At 39.4% G+C, this 26755-nt stretch overlaps 2 protein-coding genes across 4 annotated transcripts; one reads left to right on the top strand and one right to left on the bottom strand.

Moving 5' to 3' along the window:
* Nucleotides 1–6203: 6203 nt before the first annotated feature.
* Nucleotides 6204–12069, bottom strand: LOC115680820 (NAC domain-containing protein 76-like). 3 transcript variants are annotated; one of them, XM_030604659.2, is made up of 6 exons: nucleotides 11631–12069; nucleotides 10984–11207; nucleotides 9354–9580; nucleotides 9079–9249; nucleotides 7950–8244; nucleotides 6204–6909 (listed from the first exon to the last, which is right to left on the bottom strand). In XM_030604659.2, the coding sequence occupies exons 2-6, from the start codon at nucleotides 11141–11143 to the stop codon at nucleotides 6638–6640; spliced, it is 1125 nt and encodes a 374-aa protein (XP_030460519.1). In that variant the 5' UTR covers nucleotides 11144–11207; nucleotides 11631–12069; the 3' UTR covers nucleotides 6204–6637. The 3 variants fall into 3 exon arrangements, with proteins under 3 accessions (XP_030460519.1, XP_056167738.1, XP_030460518.1); XM_056311763.1 differs by having other exon boundaries at nucleotides 11712–12069; XM_030604658.2 differs by having other exon boundaries at nucleotides 10984–12069.
* Nucleotides 12070–23808: 11739 nt separating this feature from the next.
* LOC115680798 (peroxisomal membrane protein 11A-like) lies at nucleotides 23809–25581 on the top strand. Its single transcript, XM_030604634.2, has one exon. The coding sequence runs from the start codon at nucleotides 23839–23841 to the stop codon at nucleotides 24649–24651; it is 813 nt and encodes a 270-aa protein (XP_030460494.1). The 5' UTR covers nucleotides 23809–23838; the 3' UTR covers nucleotides 24652–25581.
* The last annotated feature ends 1174 nt before the right edge of the window (nucleotides 25582–26755 follow it).

Raw genomic sequence — 26755 nt, 5'->3', positions numbered from 1 at the left:
GCGGAATCGCGACGGATTTCCGGGGGGGTTTCGGCGGGGGGAGAAGAAGCACACGGCCGTAGTAGTGAGAGAAAGACACGGAGAGCTAGAGAGAGAGAGAGAGAGAGAGCGCGACGGGGCGTTTTCTTTTTTAATTGGTGCGCACGGTGCTATGAATCCCGACGACGCGGGGCCGGCCAATGGGGCGCTGCCACGTCGGACGGGCGAGCCATCATGCGACACAGCTTGTGGCCTGGTGCTCGGTGGGTGGGTGGGTGGGGGAGGGGGAGCGTTTACCGGCGGTTGACCGGTTGACCGGGGGGCGCACGTTAGGGAGGGGCGGCCGCGAAATGACGGGAGTGCCCCCCCCCCCGCCCGCCTTGACCTCGGGAGGGGGGGTGGGGTCGATGCGTAAATAGCGGGGCGTGGCCGAGGAGAAAAGTGGGAAATCCAGGGGGGACGTGGAACCGGGAGTAACGGTAAGATACTGAGGCGGAAATGAAGGGGGGGGGGGGGGGGTGGGGCCCGGTCGGTCGGAGACCCCCCTGACTGGCTGGACTGACGTGGGGGGAGGAGTGAGCTGTCTTATCCAGCATGGGATACCCACCCTTCTTCTTTTTAATCATTTCCTTTTTTTATTTTTCGTTTTTATTTTTTCAAAAAAATAAATGGATAAATGGAAACGGAGACGGAAAGGGGACGTTGGGAAGGAGCAGGAGGAAGGAGGAGGAGGAAATATCTGGCTGATTGTTGGGGCCCACGATCCTTTTTCCCGCCAGATTGGTGCGATCCGGGCCGTCGGTTCGGGATTGGGGGAGCATCGGGGCCGTCCCCCGGCCCGAGAGGAGACGAGTTCACGGGTCGCGGGCGGAAGCGGTAAATTAAACCGATTTAGATCGGAATACGGAGGAGCGAGCTCGACCGACCGGGACATATGACGTGAGCGTACGGGTTGACTTTTTTCGCTTGCTGTCGATGGAGTTTTCGGATAAAGCCCGTGGATAAAGCCGCGGCAAATCTTCGTCTTAAATTATTATATTCGTGATAAATATATCGCTAGAAAATTCTAAACCGATCTCAAATTAATACATATATGATAAATTTACCTTATATCAATTAGATTTATATCATAAAAAACCTCAAACCGGTACATCCGTTAACTGCCACGTGCATCCAACTCGAAAATGGACGGGTAAAATTGTCACAAGTGTACCGAGTTGAGATTTTTTTATGGTAAAAAAATTAGTTTTTGGTAAATTTATCACAGGCGTATCAGTTTTGGGTTTTTCGTGATATTAACCATTTTATTTATGCAATTGGATTTCGGAACTCATTGTTCCGGCAACGTGGCCCTAAAGATCAGTTTTTTTTACAAGATAAGTACACTGAAAGTCCTAAAAAACACTTGTCAAGATAATGCTATCGAGTCCTAAAGCTTGTTAGCATTTTTCATTTGTACTTGATTGCACCAATTTGATAAATTTAAGGACTTTATTGTACTTTTTGAAATTTTATGACTCAATTGTACTTTCTTAATAGGTTTTAGGACTTTATTATACTTTTTGAAAGTTTTAGAAGTCAGTTGTATTTTCATGACAAATTTTATTTATTTTTTTGTCTCTTATACTCTAACTCTCAGCTCACTTTCAGACTTTTGCTCCGCCTCTTTACAGAGCGTGGGAATCAAAACCCGCATATAAAACTAAACTCCTTATCCCTAGCCCCCCTGAGAAGGTGGGGAATCGAACTCCCACCCTCCTCCTTTCCAAATAAGAAAGATGGTCATTTTTTAAGATTTTCAATATACTTATCCCAGTTTTGTCATTTATATTGATACGTCCGTTAATAAGATAGAGTAAATGATGATGTGGCCGTCATAAAGTTGTTAAATGTCATGCTTTCACGTATGTGTCGGCCACGTGGGGCTTACATGGCTATCAGGTATTATGCAAAATTAAAAGAAACGTTAATCCTTTGGAAAGAATAAATTTGCAATGGAAAAGAAGACGAAATTCGGATTTATCTGCATCTACAATACTCGTCGTTCCAGCGACAGGCCAGCTTAGTTGCAGTGATCGTCGCCGACAAAGCTGAAGATGCATATGTGCAAATATACAAATCAACTAGTTAAGCTGATAGGTCGAGAGAAATCGTATTTATATAAATATGCAAATTCTAATTCTTCTTTTGTTTATCTTCAATCAATATCCCGGCGTTTAATGCGGGTCACCCAGCATTTAATGCACATCGAAGCATATGGTTGCCCACTTAACCATGTAAACAAACCTTTCACATGCAAACCTTATTAGAAACTACACGCAAATTTAATGAACAGGGGGAGCGTGCATGCGAAATAAACTGGGGCAGTATCTAGTTTCGATACCATGTTAGAGCCATGACACGATTAATAAGTAGTCTCTATCTCTTCATCCCTCTATGGGTGTCCGTGGTGGTTGGGGCCAATGCCGCCTTTGCCCAAGCTCAGCAAGAGTCTGGCCACCCTCGGCGATGGCTAGGAGGAGACACCGCCGGCCTTTATTGGCTGGCAGCAATTTTCCTTTTATTTTTGTATTTAGTTGGAAATTGATAATGTTTAACACGACATTGCTTTAATTTTTTAGCCACATAAGCGCCACGCGGACACCACGTGAGAGGTGACGTGGCACTCAACAGCCATGTTGGCATTTTCATTTAGGCTTTTGACAGAAGGATTAACACGAACAAAAAATTACATGTCATGAACGACACTGTTGAGAAAAAAAAAAAGAATTTATGGATGGGATTGCACGAATTAAAAAAGTTTAGATTCCTCAGTGGCTTTATGCCTGCAGTTTTTCTGGGAAATTGTGCTTGAAACATTTACAAATAGATTAGATTATTTGGGCTGAGATCGTGCGAACTATTTCTTAGTGAAATTTGTTAATGAGACCAGCTATTTTGGTCCAAGACGTTAACCGATGCGCCTTTAAGGATGTTCCCATCAAGTTTTTTTTTTCTTTTCAAAATATTACATATCATATCATATAGTTAAAAACGATGAACAACTCAAACGGACTTCAAAACATATTTATGACATGCATGAAACATTGAACTGTACATGTTAGCATGTTATCCTTGTGAACAGGGTATGTTTGGAACTCCAAATGAATCTTCACACGTTTAGATATGTTTAGTCATGTCTAAACACGATTATGTATTGGGCTAGTGAAATCGAAAGTAACTATACTTTTGGCAGTATTACAATATAGTATATAAATTTGTTTTTTTGTTAATAATGCTCATTGTAACGTGTCCATTTATATAAATCACCATGTCATGTAAATTGATGTGACTCGCTTACTCGGTAAATATTAAGCACAATAGGTGAGGTGGCTCGCTTACTTAACAAACACCGTGTTATTTCCATTTAGGCGTCAATTGATGAGAGAGAGAGAGACACGTGGCATCATCTCGAGAAGCCATGTAGAATGTCATTATAGACAATTGATGGCTATTTAACAGCATTAGCATTCATGTTGGCATATTTCGTTCTTGATTTTAATGGAGGCTTTACATTGACCCGCATTTGAAAACTCGAGGCACTTGATTAAAAAAAAATAAGTTTAGATACTTGATTGTGAAATTAGCAAAAATTCGGATATTTGCGGTGTTATCATCCCTCATATTAAAGAATATGTATCTTCAACCCGTCGTATCATGTAACCCGGTCAATGCACGTACTGCATTTGGAGCTGTAAAGTTACGACACGATCAATAAGTTTGTCTTATTGAGATTACATTCAAATTTGACAAAATACGAGAACGATACGATATGATTCCATCGTGAAAATACCAGTTGTTAGCTCTCTAAAACACAATGGGTTTCCTAAAAAAATGGGCGACTCGTATCGGCTATCTATGCCTAACTATTTTCATGAAAATACCGATTGTAAAGAATTTTGTTAACCGCTATCTATGAAGTGAAATATTTATTAAGGGTGCATTTGTTTCGCGGAAAAAGAGTGATTTGAACAAAAAATTCCAAAAAATGATTGCTTATATCGTTTAGAAAAATTAGTCAACAAAAAATATATTCATCATCAATAACAATCTGTACCTAACTATTTTTTGTGGGCAATGAAAAAAATTTTCCATTCAATTATTTTTATAAACAATATAAGCGATCATTTCTCGGAAAATATTTTTCAAATCACTTATTTTCCGCCAAACGAACACACTTTAAGTAACTAAATACATATTCAGAGCATTAATAATTCTTTCTAAAGTGTAGTGTTTTGAAAATCGAGGCATTAAATATGGTATAAGTGCCTCAAAGAGCACCCATTAACAACATTGCTGATTATGTTTTACGTAAATTAATAATAATCACAAGACCAAAAAAAATTTAACTAATAATCTAAATTAACCAATGATGATACAGGTTATTGCAATTCACCCAACTTATGTTGCATGTAAAGATTTGTCGGTGGATAATAATTGTGCCTTAATAATGTAGGTCCTTATCTTCAATGCATGCGCATCCTTTTAAAATGTTTTCTTGTCTAACAAAGAAAAGGTCTGTTCTTAATGAGTTCCTTTGAAGCATTTGTTGCACAAATTTAACGAAGGGATTTCGCTTTTCAAAGTAATGATTGTGCACACGTGTCTTCAGAACTATCGATGTATTAGAAATTGTTTTTAAGATTTCTTTATTTGGTATCTTAACACATGCTTCGAGAGCACCTTTGAGAAAAACCTAAAGAAAATGTCTTTGATAAAATGCAGTAAAGTAAAGGATCTTCACAAGCTCTTTTACTAATTTGTATAGTTAGACCGGTACAATTAAGGTACTAACAACACCGTTTTCAGTCAAAAAAACAAAAAGTGAAATGGCATCATTCTTCCTAAGAGAGAGGAAATACGAAGAAAACTTACGAGCAAATTCCTTTCACTTTACCGGGTAGTTCCTTCCCGTGTATTCCCTTGAGCCTTTTAAAAACTTGTTTAGCTCCAAATCTCTGTTCTCTTATCTGAAAATTATCATTCCTATACTTTTTTAAAAAATATGACACGAATCTTTCTATTAAATTTAATAATCAGAATGCCGGTATGGCCAATAGAAAAACACTCGTCACTTTCTTATTTGCAGATATAAGATTCACGAACAAGAATAAAGGAACACGGATACCAATATCTTTAAACGGTGCTGAGTTAGATTAATGCTAGCACTAATTTGTATGGCACAGCTGATCTATGCTAGTGTATAATTTAATAGTTGGCAGATTGTTTTTTTCGATGCGAGAACTTTTTCCATAGAGAAGGATAGAAGTCGCAATTGATCTATGTGATAACGCTATATTTGGTGAATTTTATTTGTTTCATTAACCAACCAACCCGTTATTACCAACACGAGGTGTATCTTCATCTATACATGAGCCACTTTAACAAAGTCTAGACTTCTTCACTCGTAAGTGTTTGCTTGAGTCTCACAAGTAACATAGACCCATGCACATATTAAACATGTTCATATCGATAAGTGTACGACGCAAACTGCACCTTGTTCGACGCTCGTTTATTGTTTGAACAAACGGGTATGCACGGATATTAACGAGTGCCTAGGGAATCATGCACGTTCGACGGCGAGGATTTACACTTTCGATGTCCTTACAACGATGTAAAAAAGTCGACAAGAGTCTGCCTTTCGGGCGATCCGTGTCTCTTGGCCAGGACATCGTTGTCCGATGCATCGTTTCTGACCGACAAAACCAATCACGTCTTAACGGTGTTGGCTGCGGTGTTTAACTAATCACTAATATCGTTTGGTTTTTTCTGTCGTGGCGGGTTTCCTACGGCAAACAGTGGAAGGACCCTTGTCAGTTGCACTGTCTCTGTCGTATTTCCTAGTCAGAAGTCTTGTCCTTCACTGCTCCAACCAAAGCCCTCCATCAATTTAATTTTCGTTAGTAAATTACAAAAAATTTAAATTAAATATCTTTGGTACGCAAACCCCGTAGAAAGAATTCTTATACAAGAACGTCTTCTTGCCTTGAAGAAGATGTAATCAAACGAACGAACTGAAGGCAGTGACTATTGTTCAAGAATCAAAGACAATAATGAGCTTGCCCAGTAAACATATAAAAAAGAAAAACACGACAATGAACTCGGTACAACGATGTATGTCAAGGGACCATAGAAAAACCCCGCAACCGTAGTTGAGTCAGCATCATACGATAATCTACGCAAGAAAATAGAAGATACCATGTTAAAAATTGCCGATGATGTTTTGCAAATTGACGTTTCCTACTTCCTTTCGACCTCAATACACGACCTTTCAGTACAATAAACACAGACCAATCCTAGTAATATTTGTAATTGACAATGGTAAACTAAGTACAAGTAAGTGGAAATAACTGATTTCCATCATTCACACATACATTACATCTCAGACTCTATCCTCTTCCCTATGTACCCTAACCTTGTGGCCATCAATCAGGTTGTATCCTCTTCCCTATGTAGCCTAACCTCTCAAATCAATCGAACATCTCAGATCAGCATAAAGAACATTTTGTATACCTATCCCTGGATATTGCTTCCGCTCCAATCATAATCATATGGAGAGCGCTGTGCTCTCGGATATACGATTAAATGGCAGGAAAAGAAAACTCTAAAGGGCTAAGGATCAGCACAGGAACTGAAATGGTATGAAGCACAACTTCTTCAACATCTTGGTTTTCTTTTGAGACTTCCTTCTCCTCCTTTCCGAGGCTGAAGTATTTTCACTTGTTGATGCACGGGATGCAACATTTTCGCAACCAGATTGGCTTTTCCCATCGCCAACTACATGCTTCGGATTCCTTCCATCCACTGCTTTACTTCTTATAGCTGAAGCTGTATCGAGCAGAGAGGAACCAGTTTTGGGGATGTCTTCCCGTTCATGACTAGTAAATGATCCTGCAAATGATTAAATGTCAATTTAGTTGCCTATGCGTGATTCAGATCAGCGAAACAATAGTAAGAGCAATTTCTAACATTCTAATCTCAGTAATAAAAATAACTACTGTCTACACTGACCGCAAGAAATTCTTTAAGAATTTCGACGGCATCCATGCACAAAAAGTACTAGATGTATACGGCATTAGTTTTGGCAGTCAAAGAAAATAATCTACATCAGCGAGACAAGGTAGCTTTGCTTCACTTCACAACTGTTCAAAATCTCTTACAGAGACCAATTACCACATAAAATTAGCACTGGCAAAGCCACAGAAAATCTGTCCAGCATAATGATGAATATTACGTTCATCATGATAAATTAACTTGCGCTAATGATCCTTTGCTGCCTGTCTGATCTAATTCTAGATTCTGCACTTCGAGTTGTGTATAAATTAAACAAAGAAAAAAAAGCAACAAATTCAGTCCTCTGTTTATGTTAGCTGGCTAATTCCCTCAAAATGGAAACAGTCTCTGTTCTTCTCTTTCAGGGTCAAACAAAACCTGCTCATTTAAGAGTTTCAATTTGTTGTTTTCGTATTAGAAAGAATCATAGGATGCAATATCTTCTCCCTGGTATCCCCAGAATCCTGATAGAGAGATCCCGCTTCCCCACAAGTGACTCTTTGGAGAAGAAGGCCCCTGACAAGAATAAGCAGGCACACTCTTCCGTATGTATTTCAACATCCAGGGCATCAGTTAGGAACATAAGTTGAAAAGAAGACTCGGGAGGTGAGAATATCACATTATATAAATTCAATTCTTCTGTCCCTAAGGAAAAGAGATGTTCTTACAGGCATCTAAGAGCTGTAAGGAAGATAATCAATGAAATAGCAGAAGTATGCTAATTCAATCTACACCCATAAGCAGAGTAAGCTATTCACGAAATTAGAGATCAAATGAACACTTAACAATGATCGCTACTCACAACAATGTTGGAACTAAAATATCAGAAGTCAATAAAAGCAATTAATTTGCTTAGAACTTTTTTTTCTAAAATTTACCTGAAGTCACTTCATGTGTAACCACATTGGATGGTTTAACAGTTGATACACTTAACTTCGCATGCGCATCCTTCTGCTCCGCCTCTTGGAGCTGTTCAGCCTCAATGTCTTGCAAAAGGGCCAATGCATCAAAACATGCATCTGATGACATGGTCATGCAACTAGAATTGTCTGAACTAGAGCAAGGTGACTGAGGAATATCAAGATCCCGCAGCTCCAAGAAGTCATCCACGACATCAACATTTGCATGCAGATCTTCCATAGGATGGTTCTGAGGAACATCTGCTGCCACGACCTGTAATTTCCAAATCTATTATTCACCCACTCGTGCAAAGAGAATTTTACCACCTGGCAAGTAGTTCGTCTCCCTTCCCCCAAAGAACAGATATAGAATACAAGCAACAAAGAAGGAGATCATATGAAGACAGAATCTAATTTGTTTCTTTAGTCATGTGAGAAAATGTAAATTCTATTGAGCAAGAGGATCTCTCACGAAGTAGACAAAAAATTGGCATCCTTATCATGTTTACAACGTATCAAAAGCTTATCACAAGACCATCTAAACTCAGCATCCGACATTTAAGATCTTTAGAGTAACCCAATTTAGGTGGACTTCTATAGCATGCAAGAGCCAATTGTGTGAAGAAAACTCTCAAAATAGCAAAACTAGCTGATCTTACATGATTGAAAACCATAATGTAACTTATTCATCAGGACATTGAAAAATGTTTGTCACTTAGTGCTTCATAAAATAGATGGACAGGGAAAACCCTATTATATTTGGAACAGTAACTCATAGCTAATAACTTCATCATCGATAGTTGTGCTGACATCAGAAATGATCAAGGTCAGCCCTATCGGGAGCATAATGATAAACACAGGAAAGTTGAAGAATAAAACTCATCAAAAGTAACTCTTATGGAAAGAAGAAAAACTTCAACAACCAGACATGGATATCTAAGTGGTTTAGCGCTTTTCTAATATAAACCTATACCAACATAACGTATCGACAGCGAATTATCCGACCTAAGAGGCTACATATGTTCAAGGTTAGATATCTAGATGCGAAGATGTTCAGAAGAGCTCAAAAAGCATTCAAGAAGAGCTAAAATTGGACAATAAAATTTACCTGGTGGTTGCTTGTGGATCCTTTTTCAGTATTGCTCCTGGAGGTAATGGTAAGCGAAGCAGTTGACAGGTTGTTGCTTCGTCTAGAAATGTCAGAACCATCAAATGTTTGGGCATTCTGGTCAACTAGGTATACATGTTCTCGGAAAACTTTGCAAAGTGAATTGGCTCCCTGCATTTTGCCCATCCGAACTCAGAGTGGAGGAAGCAGACTAAATGATAAAAGCAAAATAAACATGTTGATATTTTAGCCTATAGCTCAACCGATCTTGTCACCTTTGCCCTGGTTTCACAATTTGACCCATTCCTTGTTATTTTGTACTCCTGCATTATCCAATCGGTTTTAGAAAACTCCGAAGCGCGTAGCTCACAGAATTCGAGAGTTGTTTTCCAGCCGCTAATGGAGGAATTTAAAGGTACCCTAAGGGGATCCCCTTTGGGCTTCCAGATTCCATGCTCTGTAACTTTACTGTCCTCCGAACATGTCAAGTACCACATACCATCTGCATATATCATCTCCATGAGTCAAGTACAATTCTGACAAGCACTTCTTATATCATTGATAGGCTGACAAACAATTTTCTAAATCAACTACAATTTTCTTAACACAATCCAAATGAAACCGCTTGAAGCGAACAGTGCAGTTCCTCTAGAGATGCAAATGATTTCTCACTTTACTCGATTTTGTCTCTATGAAACATTGCACCACCTATTTAAATTTCCCTACTGCTATCAGCAGCAGGTACTATAATAAGACAAGTATAACTGTAAAAACCGTTATACATATTCTATGCCATTGAGAGCATCTCCTTGGCTCAATCTGACTTTGGAAAAGGCACATGCTCCTTGCCCAAAGCACAAAGTGGCCAACGCAAGCACATCATAATAGACACAAACGCCGAAGAACAAATGTGCAAAATAAGTCTTCTCAAATTACAACTTCACGTGTCATGTTTCATTCTCTTCTTTGTTTCTTTTTTTTTTCCCTTTTTGGTAAGTAAGATAATTTCATTGCGCTTCAAGACTTTGTGGGTGGACTAGGCCCACATACAAACCCCTAATGGGGTGACACATTCTCTTCTTTCTCATGATAATAAAATGTTACTTTGCTTTAATGTTCCCTTTTGCTTTAGCATTATTAATCAAGAAATCACAACAATAGAATCCAGCTTAGCTAGCACAGTAATGCTAATAAGTAGGATAGAGACATTCTGTCTTGTAAGAGGTACTATAAATCTGAAAACTTTTACTTCAAGCAGGATTATAATTGTATCAGGGCACAACTAGCTATGGACTCCATCCAAGTCAGACTGGTTTATTAAGATGTTTGTAATAACTTGAAACATGCCTCTCACTATTTATGAAAACAGGTTTACCTGACAAGTTACTACTTAGAAAGCGTGAACATACAGTGGAGATGCAATTTAAATCTCCTTAGATACGCATGACATCCAGATGGATGAGCATTGCCATCCAAAGGTAAGAAGCTCAGGGCAAGCGTGGGGAAATATGGGCTGAGCCTTAGCATAACAGACATTGTACCAAAGAAATAATTTTACTCCCAGGGTCTCCCTACTCTTGGAAATATTTTGATATGATGAAGCAGGAATATTACTTATCTATAGGAGTTAGACATCATGCTGCTCAAGCATTTAAAAGTACTAATTAAACCTAGTGGTTGCATATGGGAAACATGGCATATGGAGAATACAGAGGCTTTTGAGCCTTCTATACTTTGGTGTAGACCCCCAACCAGGTCCAGCAAGAAGGTCAAAGATATATTGTTGATACACTGGATTCATAGGACTATCTACTCAAACAGCTTAAGAGTCCGACAGTGCAGGCCGGCATAAGGGAATAAAAGTGCTCAAAATTAGCCTTCACTTTGGAAAAACACAACTCTTACCTGGTAAATTTTCAGGCCGATAGCAGTAGGGATTTAATTCAGTGATTACGTTCCCAGGAAGTGAATGTCCATATATAATCAACTCCAACAACATGAACAGCACCTCATCAGAACAACCATATTTGATATCAGCCAAAGGTTCAACTGCCGGAGGACACATGATCTTGACTTCAATTTAATTTTGTCTCTTGAGAAAATGCCCCACGACCAAGATGATTTTCAATCTGGAAAAGAGCAGAAGAAAAGTAAAGGCAATGTCCCAGGAGAAAAAAGGTTAGGGGAAATTATTTAATTGACAAAGTAGTGTAACAAGGCAAAGCATGGATACTTGAAATTTTGCAAAGTAAAAGCTGCAATTGGAACTTCACAAGTACGATGGGGATGACTAAGCACATCTGGTTACTTTCTGATAGTTATAACCACCTTTGAGAAATCCCTATCATTCAGTTGTATCCACATAACTCTAAATGTAATTCTCCTTGCATCCATTTCAAGTAAGTTGCATAGAAGTTATTTCAACAGATGGAACGAAGAAGTGGACAATTACAGGTCAAAACTAAAGGTCCCAGATGACGCAGCATGGATAGACAAAAGTTACATAAGCATGAAATCAAGCATTTAGATAATCACATTCCAGCAAACCTCACCAATCTGTCGTGTTCGTAACATCGCGAACACAGCAATCATAAAACGTTCATAACAACAAGGAGCCAAGCTTTTACACGCACAAAGTGGGCTCGGGTACGCGAATCTTCTCGCTTTGTTGGGCTCAACCGCAAAACACTCACGATCAATACAAAAAGAAAATACGCTGATCAAAAGAAAAGCATAACCCCAATACCCATTACAGAAATATCCAAGATCCCCAAGAATTTTCTCGCCTGATGGCTCAACTCACGCTCTTCATCTGAAGCAGTAAGAAACAGCGACCCTCATAAGTACCTAATCCGGCATAATACTAGCAGTCCTACAGCTATCAGCCCAACACCCACCTTCTAAATTCTACCCTCATAGCCATCAATTCGAAAACCCTCTCAGCCGACGATCGCCACACCGGGACAACATTTCCACATTTAGCAAGAAAAAAAAAACCCAACCACAAGAACCTTTTTTGACACGAGACTCCATAATTAGGAGATTACCCAAGTTCATAAGTACCCGCCTTCTAAATCCTACCCTCATCGCCATCGCTTCGATTCGAAAACCCTCTATCAGACAGACGATCGCCACACTCGGACAACATTTCCAGATTTCGCAAAAAAAAAAAAAACCGAAAAACAAAAAAAAACCCGGTACCACCACCACAACCCCAAGAACCTCCACTCCACTGACACGAGACTGCGCGAAATTCGCCGAAATTCACCCCGGCCTCCGTCGAAGCAGAGAGCAATCGATCGGTTCCCTTCCCCCAAATCACCGCACCCCGAATTAGGCCGCGAAATCGGGGGGGGGGGGGGGGGGAATCGACAGGGCCAGCGAGCGAAACGCGAGCTCGCGGGAATTCGAATTGCGATCGCAATCGAAGGAACGGCAGCGATCGAAGAGGGGGAGTTCTAACCTAGACAGAAGAAGAAGGAGGCGACGACGACGGAGAAGAAGGAGAAGGACCGAGTCGCCGTCGCCGCCGTCGTCGTCACAACCACCAACACCACCACCACTTCGTTCGCTTCTGTCGCGCAAGGACGAGAGAGGGAGAAGGCAGTGGTGACTTTATAGTGGTTTGATCAGAGGGAGGAGGGTCGCCGCTTGACCGTGGTTAAGGGAGCTGACCCCCGCCCACAGTTAAGCGAACTTCCCACTCCCCCCCCTCTCTAATCCTCCCCAGTCCCCACCACCGTCGTCACAGTCAGTGACGTCAGCGGCGCGAAGAGGAGAGGAGAGCTCGCGGGGCGGGGGGGCATCGTTTTGGCCAGTGAGGGTCGACTACGCGGCGAGCTCCCCAATTGGTCCAGCTCGGCCGCTCCATCTCGGCCGTCCGACGCCGCGAGCGCACCGTGGTGCCGGGCGCACGCCGCGATTGCCCGCGGGGGGGACGCGGTTGGTTGCGAATCCCGAGGAATCTTCCAAAGGCATTGGGGGGACACGTGGCGCGTCGTCTTTTGGGGGTTTTTCTTACTTCGCTCTTGGGAACGAGTCTAGGCTGACCCTGGTGTGCGCGCGCGCGCGTGGGGTACTACCTGATCCATTTAACTTTTTCTTTCCATAGGAATCATGTCTTGGCCTGAAATTTGCACGTTTCAAAAAAAAAAATTTTTTTTTTAGATGTTCAGGTTGCTGTTATTTTTGCAAAAAAATTAAATGATTTAAAAAATATATATTTCTCAAAATGATCGCTTGTATCGCTTAAAATAATTAGTCAACAAAAGTGTTTTTATCATCAATAATAATTTATTTCCGAATATTTTATTAAACGATTAAAAAGAATTTCGTTCGTCGTTGTAAGAGTTATAAGCGATTATTTTGTGGAAAATGTTATTTCGTATCGTTCATTTTTTTTGCGAAACAAACGGAGTTATAGCATCCACTCATATTCAAAAATAAGATTCGCGAGATTTGAAAAAAGAAAAAAAACGTAAAAAATATGAATTGCTTCAGAGGATTGAAATTCCGAGCAATTGCTCGCTCGCTCATTTCCCCAGAACGGTTGTGTGCAGCGGGCATCTAACTTTTCTTGATTCCATAAAAGGGTGTTCAGTGTTAGCGAGCTACATACTATCTACAAGAGAGTGCTTAATTCAATGCTGCGGATTTATCCTCACTGTCTGCTGGGCGAGCCCATCGCCCTCACACCACCAAGCAAAACGAACGATATACTTATATCTAAGCCCCTTCTTTGTAGACTAATCAAAGTTTTATGAAAATCGATAATAGGCTGATGATCGAAACTTGTGACATTCGGCTTGCAAGCTAAGTTATGGACTACTCGACCAATCACCGAGATGGCAGCGTCCATCTTGCCGACACGAGACTAATGCATGTCGAACGCCCAATAAAGAAGCGGGTCATATTTCCAAATAAGATAAAAAGAAGTTGTTAATGCCTCTTTTTGGGTAAATGACAAGTACGGTGGGGGGTGCACTCCTTTTTGAAACATATGATAGGAACGAGATTGATTTAAAATCAAAAGAACCAATCGCTTTTCTAGGATGTTTCCTAAAGAATATCTCATGGGGTGGTAAAGGGATTCGATAGCAGGTTTTGACCCGTCTGATATCGGGGACTTTTGAGGGCCTCCATTTTATGATTTTTTGGCTAGGCAAATATATTTTTAATTTTTTATATATATTTTAAGGTTAATATCATGAAAAATCCTAAATTTGTACATCTGTGATAAATTTATCAAAAATTAATTTTTTGACTACAAAAAATTCCGAACTGATACACCTATGACAGATTTACCCTAAACTAATTATTTGACCACCAAAAATCCCAACCTGGTATATTTGTAACAAATTTACCCTTTATTAAATTTGATTTATATCACGAAAAATCACAAAATGGTACACATGTGACGGACGGAACGTAAAACCCTAAATTGGTATACTCGTCAACTGCAACGTATCATCCAACTCATAAATTTGACGGTAAAATTTAACGGAAACTAACATATGATATAATTGTCACTGATGTATCAATTTGGGATTTTTCGTTGTGAAAAATTAGTTTTGGATAAATTTGTCACAAGTGTACCTATTTGAGATTTATCGGGATATTAACCCTATATTTTAAATGAAAAGCGAAAACTACTCATCATTTAACGATATATTAAGACTAATTTCGAACGAAAATAAGATAAATTATCTTCAAAACTGAAGTCCAAATAAATATTGAGGATGAACTTTTTGTGTTTCCGATGTTTCATTCCAAACACGAAAGTCTCCTTTTCTAATTTTTATGAAACACAAATATGTCCCCATAAAGTGGAATCACTAATGCGCGAACCAAAAAAAACACTAATACGCGAACGATATAGTGGAAACAACAAGAAAATTACAAAAGTGATTCCGTGCGCTTGTTTCACTTACAAAAGTGAATGAACGGAAAAATATTTTCATTGTTCAAGCACGAAAATATTTAGACATAAATTGTAGATTGTGAAAATATATTTCATCGATTAATATTTTTAAGCAATACAAGTAATATTTTTAGGAAAATATTTTCCAAAATTATATATTCTTGCGAAATAAACGGAGCCTAATTCGAATTTCTAATTCAAACCTAGACAAATCTACTCTAAATCGATACCCCACGTCTCATGTTTTTAGAGTCACAATCGCGCTGTTTTTTTCTTTATTTCTTATATGTCTTGGTTGCTTGTGAAAAGATGTCCTCTTCCTTGATTCTTCTTGTGTCTTTAAATGGGCTTATTCCGTCATGTGCTTTGATATTTCTTCGCAAGAATCTCTAGCCATCTTAACTTTGTGCTCTACCCTAGGATGATTTGCGACAGCTCCTATTTCCTCAGCAAAGGTCAACCTAGGTCGACCGATCCTTCGTAACTCAATTTTTCATCTTCCGTGCATTCTTGAGTCAATCGATCGTCGTCACCACGTGTTATGTACTTCACTTAAGCTTTGCCAATTGGAAGCTCGGGATCAATGAGTTTATCAGACATTTCGCGGTTGGGTCTAGGTCAATTGTATTGTCACGGTCTTTATGATTGATGAGCTTGTCATGGCTTGGTTTTGGCCATCAGCTTCTTTACGTGTGGGCTTAGAGAAACTTTTTCTTCGCTCACAAAAACTATTTCCATGAAAACGGGGCATTGTTTTCATTCCCATTTTTAATTTTTATGCGCTCTCGAAATATTTGTTAAACCTGAACGTGTCGTTAGCCTTTTGTTGTTTCAAAATTCGTACTGCGAGATGGGCACCGCTTCTGAAAGTGGGGATATGGCTTATGGGAGTGTCGTTCCTTGCAAATTTTATAATCTCAATTATAGAATATTAGTAGCCCGCAATTTGATTAAACTAGATAGCAGATTTACTTTATTGTGCAAAAGTCAATCCAAGATACCATACCCTTACCCACAAAATAAAATTAAAAAAGTCTTAAGTTCCATTTGTTTTGCGAAAAACGCATGGTTTGAAAAATAATAATTAGTCGACGGATCTTTTTTTTCATTATCGACGACAATTTATATCTAAACATTTTTTGTGGATGGTAAAAATATTTCCTTTTCGTTCATTTTGTAAGCGAGACAAGCCATCAATTTTAGAAAAATTATTGACAACAATTTATATCTAAATATTTTTGTGGGGTGAAAATATTTCTCTTTCGTTCATTTTTGAAAGCGATACAAACCATCATTTTTAGGAAAAATTAAATTATTGTCAATAATGGAAATATTTTCCCTTGATTTGTTATTTCAAGCTACAGAAGTGATCATTTTATGGAAATATTTTCTTAATCGTTCATGATTCGCGAAACAAACGAAGCCTAAGATGCGATATTTATGCCGGTTCCTTTTTTCATTAAACGAGCGCCATCAAATTCATATTGATGACTGAACAATGCAAATTCGGCCTCTACCCATCCTCGATATTTATATGGAACTAAATATCCATTTATTTCTAAGAAACACGTCCCTCTATAATAATAATTGTCCATCAAATAACATATGTGATTGTCTTTTCTGCTCAAGATCGTATTTTACAATCTCAGTCGTTACGGGCTTGTTTAGTAACATTTTCTATTTATCTGGTCTTCTGTTCTCCGGAACAAAAAAAGAACAGAAATCTGTTTGTATACGTCAGTTAATTTTTCTATTTTCTGGAACAAATTGGTGGCTAGGGAATAGATTTGGAATAGAAATAAGAAGTAAAAAAAATCAACTTTTCTGTTTTCGGAAACAAAAAGAGAAACAATGTCATTTAGAGAAACAAGCTCCGCATAACCTAAACCCTACACCCTACACCCTAAACTCTAAATTCTACACATTAAATTCTAAACCCCACACCCTACATCCTTGAGCCTAAACCCTACATCCTAAACCTTAAACCGTAGACCTTAAACCCTGCACCTTAAACCGTACACCCTACACCCTAAAGCTCAAAAAGTCTATGCACTTGTTTATTGTAATGTTTAAAGATCTATTGTCAACCTTATCATATTATGAGTTATAAACCAGTGAAATTCTCTGTTACTATTTTCGACCATCCATTTTTTACTAACTAGTACATTTGATTTTCTGATGCCATCTTAGAATATCTTGTAAGGGCATGCAAAACGGACCGTCTAAACTGGGAACCACCTGAATAGGACCGAACCGGTCGGTTGGGTCCGGTTTCCGAGAGTGTGGGTCCGGTTCCCGGTTTTTAAAAATGAAGCCGATGTCCGGGCGGTTCCAAATGGAATCACACCGACTACATATATTTTTTTGTTCATTTTTTCAAAAAAATTTGTAAAATGTGAAGTACTATGACGAGTCTTCAACTGTGCAGTAATCTGTTTCATCTGGTATATTTCCTGTTGGGTTGCGAATATATACTGATCAAATGCAGGGTTGTACAGTGTAGTGCCATTTGATAATTCGACCTCCTTATTTTTCCTTATACGGTAGCTTTTGACACTTGGGATCTATGACATTAAGCTGTGAGTTTATTGTGATGAAACCAGTGATTTGGAGCTCTTACTTCATGCTGATGAGAGTTTAGAGGAAACGGACAAATTGAACTTTAGATGCTTTGAAATTGATTTGGTGGAGCTCTTACTTCATCCGGATATCTTATTGTCCAATTACGCTGCGGGTAAAGATAAAGTTTCTCTACAAGTAATTCTATGCGCCCTTGCCATAAAAAAAAAGTTACCAATTCCATTGGACCGGACCGGATCGGGAACCAATCACTCATAATATCTTGATCAATTAAGTCCTTACAAAAGTTTTGTTTTATCCAAACATGAATTGTTAAGTTTCCATTGACATCTTTATAATTAAATGAAAAAAATTAGGAATAGAAATTTTTAAGGTCGTACCAAACGCATTCTATTCTTTTTAATTCCGGGAATAGAAATTTTGTGCAATTACCATACGCTTTCTTCTGTTCAGAAACTCGTCCAATGAATAGAAATAGAGAAAACTATTTCTGAACATAAATTGTTGCCAGGAACAGAAATGTTACCATATGCACCCTACAATTTTCACCTTTCTTGCGGCCATCCTGAAGAGCGCGTACTTGTGTGCACTATGCCAGATGCTCAGAAAGTCTCGAACAATCAAGCTATTACTAGCCAGATAAATGCTATCAGGAACTATAGCTTGAAATTCCGATAGAGCCCGTCTAAGATAACGGTGAGGTCATTTTGTTGGGATGATCACCTTAGGCCGCAACTGTTAGTATAATCTCGAATTGCTTAAATATATATACGGTACATTATAATAATATATTTAAGTAATATGGGATTATACTAACACTCCCATTGCATGTAAGTCTCTCCCTCACACGTGCTTGATTCAACTCGACTTTTGTGAATGGACGTGATTCCTATTTCGTGTGTGTGAGACAATTGGACGGCTAGGATCTAAATTATTGACCTGCGCTCTAATACTATGTTGAAATTTTTAAACAAAATCTTAAGCTTGGCAGAGGGAATTGCATGTAAGTATGGCACGTTATGACCATGCATTTAGTTGATGTGGAATTATACGAACAACCATGACATAAACATGGGAGAACCATATCGAGATCTATATCTCAATCTTGATCTCGACCTGCACTAGCGACCTCCGTTGGCTACTTGTTATCAACAACCACCATTTGCGGTGGCTATCTATCAACGAGACGACCACCGTTGCGATGGCTACCTATCGGGGACGACCACCATGACGGTGGTCCCATCCATTATCCAAGTGACAAACCACGCATTTAGGATTGATTTTGACTTGGCAGAAATAAAACATTCTAAAAACACATGCTTAAAAGAATTAGGAATGACTGAACCTCGATGACATATATATTTCCTTTTTCTTGCAATTTGATACCTCAATTTTTTTCATTCAATTAAATGTCTTAAATTTTCAAAATTGATATGCGTACGTAAATTCATGAGAATAAGCCTAGTTATTAAAACGTGCTCTAACAAAAAATTTATGTACTTTTAATATCATTATTTAAAAATATCATAGAATTTTTATTTAAATAATAAATAACCTTTATAATTATCTCTATAGACGTATACATTACATATATTTGAGATTTGAACAAGAAATCGCCAATTACGATTAGAAGCATGAATATAATTGAGAATATTGTGATAAGAAGCAACCATGGCAAAGAAAAAATAAATAATTAAGAAATGGAATCGTTAAAGTGAGTTAACTAATTTCTCTTGAAAAATGAGAGGTGCAAGAGGAGGGTAGCCCGGCCCCCCGAACTCCTTTCGGATTTACATTGTTTGGATACCTTGTCATTGGGTATTTTGTTTAAGAACTCTTAAGCTTTCGATAATATCGTCGTGTTTTTCGACCAAAAAAAAAGAAGAAGAAGAACAGTCACTAAATTGAAAAATGACAGCACCGTCGGCCTCTCATTTCTCATACCATACAATTAAATTTAATAGTGGAACAATTGCCAATCACCCATCGATTATAGATCAATTTTAATTTTTGTTTTTATCCTTTAAGTGTATTTCAGCTTTTTAGTGCGCCATTTTTCAAGTTTTTGCACCAAATATCTTTTCTAGTCGTTCGATTAGAAATCGAGTGATCATAGGTTAGGCGAATAGCTCCGCCAAGCCCATCAGGCCTGAAGTGTAAACGAGTGAAGGTCGTTTCCTTCTTAGCACTAACCTGTCCAAGCCCTCTTCGATCCTATTACTTTCTTATATAAGATATTTGATAAAAAATAAAAATATTTTTCTTTACGTTTTGCTTTCCCAAATGAACTTGAAATCGAGAAAAACCGTATATCTCTAATCCTTGAAAATAATGAAATTTTTTTTTACATGACTGTATATGTCGGTACTTGTGAGTTTTAAAAAGTTTTTTAATGTTCAATATTAATAAATGCCAAATTGCACACGAGAACTTTTAATATCTTAATCACGGTTTGTGCCATCTGAAGTCTCGTACTAGATAAATGGGACCTCGTGATGTTATTCACATAGAGACCCACCCTCAAGAAGTCATAATCTCGTGGGGCTACTCGAAAAACTTATTTTGAGAGTTTGGCCCATTGGAATAGGTCGAGACGTTGATGGTCATAGGAGGACCCCATCCACCTCCGGAAGGTGTGTTGTTCGTGACGGATTGGGTCTAAACCTAATCAGACGAAGGCAGGAGTGATTCGTAGGGTGAGAGGGTTCGAATAATGTGGGACTCCCGAAAAGCTTTTAGAACGGCGGGGGAGGCAAGAATGGATTGGGCCACACGTCAAATAAGGGAAGTATCGTTGGGTGATATGGGCCAACATTGACGTGTCAATTTTTTAAGTGGAGAGTATGTGACAACTGACAACCCATGTGTCCTATATCCTGCTGAGGCATTATGATATTATTCATAAGTAAGGTTTATCCTCAAATGGTCACCACATTTTACTCAGAGTACTCCTTTTGAGGGCTTGGCCCACGTGAAACGGGCCGAATTGTTACGTAGGCAAGGGTTTTTATGCCCGATCCAATACCACATATTGATCGGTTGTTCACATGTTCTTTTTGTTTTCCCATGACTTGCATTCATACTGCCTTGGCATCTTATCAAGGAGTAAAACGACAAGTTGTCGATAATCAGACAGACTACGTTACGTTAACAATACCAGGAAACGAATCATACTTGTCTGGTTGCATTTGAGCGTAAATGAATGAAGTACGCTAGTTTCCTGTTACCTTTTAGTTAGTCGACAATGATGTCAACAATAAATTCAATGACATATTGTATTTTGCTCAGGAACCTAACATAAATAAAGACTTTTTTTCATACCTTCGACAACTTAACAAGAAGTTGTTTGTTGATACAAGTCGTTGAACAAAATTTGTCGCAAGTGGTTTGTAAGGGTGTAAAAAATACCCGAACCGAAAATTTTGGATCTTTTCGGGTTGGGTGTCCTTCTAGTTTACTATTTCGCCTTTGTTTAAGACGAACTTGTTAAACATTGAAAGCTTATTTTTCCAATCCATCCAAATTAGTTTAGGATTGGGCTTTCGACTACCATCATTTTAGGATTCAGTTTGTGATTTGAAGGACACAGTTTAATTAAAAAAAGAAAAATATCTATGAACATTGTGATTGAGTTATCATGTGGTAGAGCCTAATCTAGCGAGTTTTCCAAATTGCACAAAGACTTCTTCTAATGGGATAATGATATAAACAGTTCATGAATTTTGATCCAACGTGCAATGTGGTCCCTGAATGTAGTCCATGAACTTTAGTATAATGTTCAATGTGGTTCATGAACTTTTAATTTATCCAATGTAGTCCTTGGATTTTTTGTACATGTCCTATGTAGTTCCTGAACTATATAAAAATATTCAGTGTAGTCTCTAAACTTGAATTAATAGAAGGACCACATTGGACATTTTCATATAATTCAGGGACTAAATTGAAATATTTAATTAAAGTCCATGGACAACATTGAATAAATTCAAACTTTAGGGACCACATTGCACATTGGGTCAAAGTTCAGGGATCACGTTGAACAAATTAATAGTTAATGTGCAAAGTTCAAGAATTGTTTGTATAATTTTTCCACTTCTAATAAATGAATATGCCTAAAAATGCGGGCATATCGTGACATGTGACACTCACGAGCATCCTCTCTCTTCATCTTCTCTCCCTAGATGGATAGCTACTAACTTAAGCATCAAATAGTCCTCACGGGCAAACGCTTATTGTCTTGGCGACGAGCAAATTATAAGTCATGGAGTCTAATTGCAGAGATATGCGGGCATGCCAATTTTGTACATAGTCATCCTCAAAAGATGTTGTCAAAGAACAACCCAAACTCCTCTAATGCTCGTTTGGACATAGTGTTTTAGCTTTAGGATAATGACACAAATGATCTATGTATATAATGTGGTCTCTAAACTTTTAATTTGTTCAATATAGTTATTAAACTTTTGGCTTATTTTCAATCTAGTTCTTGAATCATATGAAAATATTCAATATCATCCCCGAACTTGAAAATGGAAGGACGATTTTGAACATTTTCATATAGTTTATTAACTAAATTGAACATGTACTAAAAATTTGAGGATTATATTGAACAAATTCAAAGTTCATGAATGACATTGCACATCGGATTAAAATTTATGGATCATATTATATATCAGACCAAAGTTCAAAAATCACAATATATATCGAGTTAAAATTTAAAGACTATTTATATTATTTTTCCTCGAGTTTTGGCTGCGGAATGCAATTCTGTAGCGACAAGCCTTTTTCTTTATCTTCTTTTTGTAAAAAGGCAAGGGCACACACATAACAATGAGAAGAGGGAAGGCAGTAGGCACGACCCAATCATTTCGGCTTTATCCACGGCCGCGCGAGCCTTGCTTTGCGTCCAATCGCACGCCGTTTCCATTGGGAGAGTCCACCACGCGACGCCCATCTGATTAGGCTCCCGAACGGATTGCGATTTGCCAAAAGCTCGAACGCCATTGGTCAGTGTCGTACCCAAGAGTTTCGTACTTCGTACCCGTTTTATTGGGTGTCCAATTAAAAATCGGACCGGATCTGATACGGCGCCAATTTCGAACTCGACTCAGATTTGCATATCCATGCTCATGGCTCGGCTCGAGCTCGATCGAGTATTGAAATTTCTGCTCGAGCTCTGGTCGAATGAAAAAGTTAAGATACCCGAGCTCAGCTGGTTTACTATCAATTTACAAAAAGAAACTAGAGATCTCTCAAAAAGCTCCAATTCAGCGGGTTTATCGCGTGATTTAGAAAATTTTCGAGTATTTATTTTTTTATAATTGCTGTAAACTAATTATGAAAAAAGTAGCGGTAACTCGATTACGCTCTATAGCTTGTTGAGACGAGTATTGGTGAGTTGAGCTCACCCCGATAAGATGATTGAGTAACTTGAGTCGGAGCTTAGCTCAAATTCAAGCAAGTCGAACCTGAGCTACCCACATAGAAATCAACTTGGTTTTTTCCCAACAAATGAAAATTTCCGATGATTCCTTGATGTTTACGCGAGTGTAAATTTCATTGGTCATAAATTAATTATACGTGCCTTGTCGATTGTCATGTTTATGCAACATAATTATATTTAAAAAAACAGATAATTTCTTTCGACGAGGAATGCACCTTTAAGTGCAATCTCTTATGTTGGAGCACAATCAAATACGAGTCGTGCGAACAAGGTTTAAAAACTTAATCCGATTAACCATAGTTGTAATCTCTAGTTAGGTTCGAGGCGGAATTTCAATTTGAGTTACTCAGATAGGTTTGGAAATTGTTGGAGGACGAACAAATCTCAATTGTTAATGTACTCAGGCTCCGTTTGTTTCGCGAAAAATAAATTATTTGAAAAACATTTTTCTAAAAACAATCGTTTGGAATAGTTGGCCAATTGAAAAATGTTTTCTTTATCGACGATAATTTATATCTAAATATTTTCGCAGATGATGAAAATATATTTCATTCATTTATTTTTTTAAGCAAGTAATCATTTAAAAAAAAAATTCTTTCAAACCATTTATTTTTTATTAAACAAACATAGCTTTAATTTCTCTAATTCCATAATTAACACTTCCGCACGTGAGCGCGTGCAGTTCCCACCACTTCTAAGCGCGTGGCGTCGTTTCGAGGATCGAGTCTCCCGCGAAGATTAGTCCTAACGCGCCGCCGTTATATCAGTCTCTTTCTCCGCCGGTACGGTCAGATCTCTTCCCTTCTCTCTCTCTCTCTAGCTCATGGACCCGCCGATCTCTCGAGCGCCGCCGCCGCCGCCGCCGCCCGCCCCCTCGCCGACCGCAACCGAAGCCCCCGCCGCGACGGCCGCCAGCAAAACCCGAGACCGGGACTTCCTCCTCCACCTCGAGGCCTACCTCGCCAGGCGAGACGGCGTCGACAAGGCCCTCAAGATCTCCAGGTACGCCGCGAAGATCGCCCTCTCCTCTTCCCTCCTCCCCGAGGCGGCCCTCCCCCTCCGCCGCCGCCTCAAGAGCTTCGAGTCCAGCGTCGGCCTCAGCCGCAAGGCCTTCCGGCTCGGCAAGTTCGTCCAGGACGTGAACGCCCTCCGGGCCTCGCCCCTCGGCTCCGGCCACGACCTGTTCCTCGCCCTCGTCGCCTACGGCGGCGAGGGGCTGTACTACTTCGTCGAGCAGTTCGTCTGGCTGGCGAAATCGGGCCTCATCGACGGCCGCCACTCGCCCGTTCTCTCGAAGATCAGCGCGTGGGCCGAGTTCGTCGGGTACGTCGGGAGCGTGAATCTGAAGATTAGGGATTTGAGGCGGTTGCGGGAGGACGAGGCGTGCGTCGAGTCGAGCATCGAGATCGCGGCGTCGAGGGGGATCGGTTGCAAGGAGGAAGAGCTGAGGCTGAGGAAGCTGAGGGAGAAGAAGCTGATGAAGAAGCTGTCCGTGGTCCAGGACCTGGCCGATGGGTTGATGGCCCTGGCCGACATCAGGGACGGGGAGGGGCGGCTCTCGGGCCCGCTTCTGGTGTCGTGCGCGGGGCTCGTGTCGGCCCTGATCAGCACGCATAAGAACTGGGTGTCTTGCTGATCCTGCCGCCACTTCGCATAGTGAGTTTTGAGCTGCTCTCTTCCGTTTTCATGGCCGTCACATGGATTCCTTGTTTAGAAGGAAAGGATTGGACAGGGCAAATGGCAGAGAAGGACTAGGACTTGGAATTGGAAAGGGAAAGGGGATACAAATAAGAGAGGTTTGTGTGCTTCACCATCTTTTGATAAAGGCATAGTGGATTTTTCTGTTTGATTTATGGGTTCTGATGTGCAAACTGAGATGTCATTCTTGAGCAATATAGGTGCAAGTGCAATGCCCTTTTTATAGTTCTTTGTCGAGTATGTTGAGAGTCGCACGATTCAAGCCGCCAGGATGATGACATTGACAGAGCATTTCATTCTCAAATCCTCAGTCTGAACTTATATGTCAGATATTCGATCAAGAATGTCGAATTCGAATCGAATCAAACGAAGGGGAATGCGCAGATCCTTCTGGAGTTCACTGAAAAGCAATAATTCTAACTCCTGGGTCGATCTCCCTGAAGGAACTTGGCAAACTTATCTAAACTAGCTATCTTTAAATGATGTTTCTGGTGGCTGTAGATGAGTAGGACTTGCAAAATGAATCTGGTTTTGAGTTATTTGCAACACTGACTATTATCTGTAACTGTAACCTCCAGGACATGGTGCTCTGGATCTTGACCCCTCATCCGCAAGCTATGCACCGGCCTTCATTGACTCACTTGTTCATTATTTTCTTGGCGTTCCATTAGTATCGTCATATTTATATCATCCGATTTCTTCTATGCATGCTTGGCTTGCAGGGTTTAACTAAAATTGCTTAGTGTCATTTGTCAATGATAGCTGGAGAGATTGTCTTGAGCTCAGTGTTACAGGATTTCCTTCGAAAGGAGAGACAGGATAGGATCTGCGTTATCAAGTACCACGGCACAGGTTTCAGCCCTAGTTTGGTATGTGGCCGAAGTAAAAATCAATCAATACTAAGATCTCGACTAAGGCTATAATCAGGCTAATTCGAGCTGATGTAGTGACAAGTTCAAAGTCGACTCCCCTGATAGAGATCAGCGCTATAAACTCGATTCCCGCCGGGATCATTTACTGCATTCGAGATCGATTCCGACATCCATTGCAACAGGGTTTAGTTGCCTGGCATTGGCTAACCAGATCTATTGACTTTTCACGGTTCGCCTACCCATCTAGAGGAAGATTGCGAATTAACACTATCTAAGAGATGGTCTCTACGAGATCTTGAGGTGTCAAAACATGAATCAGGTAATGAAAGCTTCAATGTCACGTCGAAATTTCATTCGACGGAGTTAGGTAAGCGCCTTCTCAAACATCAGTGCCTATCGTCAGCTTCAATGGACAGTAGCCGGTTGGAGTCTCTTAACTATAGCGTCTCTGGCCATAGCCCCACCCCAAGTTTTCTCAAGGAAACCGGAGGTTTGGTTGCTATGAGAAAACTGTGAATCCAATTTGGTGGGCCCCACCAAGTGGGGGACTCATTAGATTTAAAAAGTCAATAATTCAAATTAAAAAATTAAAAACAAAACTTATTAAAAAAATCATTAATATAAATCATTGGGGGCTTGCCCCAATGGAAATGGGGAGATGAGGAGTTCGAAACTCCCCTCCTTCGGATATAGGGATTTATGGGTTTATGGGGTTACCCCAAGTGGGCCCACTATGTGCTTGCCAAGCTCCATGTAGAGGAGCTCCAAAGTTTAGGATTATACATGGCCGACCAAAAATAAGAAAAACATCATCAATGTAGAATATCTTTACATTGAATATAGAAACAACGGTTAAACATATGTATTATACGGAAAAATAAATCTAGGATATCTATTACAACATCTCTACTATAATTTTTTTTTGAAACTTGTAATCGTAAAACAAAAGATTTATCATTTAAAAAATGAATATAATTGTCTAAATTAAACTCGAACACCTAATTTACACAACTTAAAGCATATATAAATTCTACTCGAGTCATGGCAATCCAAGTTAACTCGAATATCAAAATTATGATCATCTTGTGACTAACTAAAAATGAAATTTATCTAAAAAGTTAAAGTGTATTGGATTTGTTTGATTAAAATTTTTTACCTCATTGCATTTTT

Source organism: Syzygium oleosum, unplaced genomic scaffold (genome assembly GCF_021117445.2).
Source record: "Syzygium oleosum isolate NSW1041296 unplaced genomic scaffold, Sole_v2.1 Sole_v2.05, whole genome shotgun sequence".
NCBI lineage: Eukaryota > Viridiplantae > Streptophyta > Magnoliopsida > Myrtales > Myrtaceae > Syzygium > Syzygium oleosum.
Note: the sequence above shows the minus strand (reverse complement) of the source record. Positions and strands in the feature narration are given on the sequence as shown.

What these genes read in the sequence shown, in the direction of transcription:
- LOC115680820 (XM_030604658.2), bottom strand. Translation starts at nt 11,143, where the DNA reads ATGTGTCCTCCGGCAGTTGAACCTTTGGCTGATATCAAATATGGTTGT. An exon ending in ATTGTGAAACCAGGGCAAAG is followed by an intron (nt 9,250 to 9,353) that starts GTGACAAGATCG and finishes GGCAAAATGCAG; the next exon opens with GGAGCCAATTCACTTTGCAA. An exon ending in GATCCACAAGCAACCACCAG is followed by an intron (nt 8,245 to 9,078) that starts GTAAATTTTATT and finishes TGGAAATTACAG; the next exon opens with GTCGTGGCAGCAGATGTTCC.
- LOC115680798 (XM_030604634.2), top strand. Translation starts at nt 23,839, where the DNA reads ATGGACCCGCCGATCTCTCGAGCGCCGCCGCCGCCGCCGCCGCCCGCC.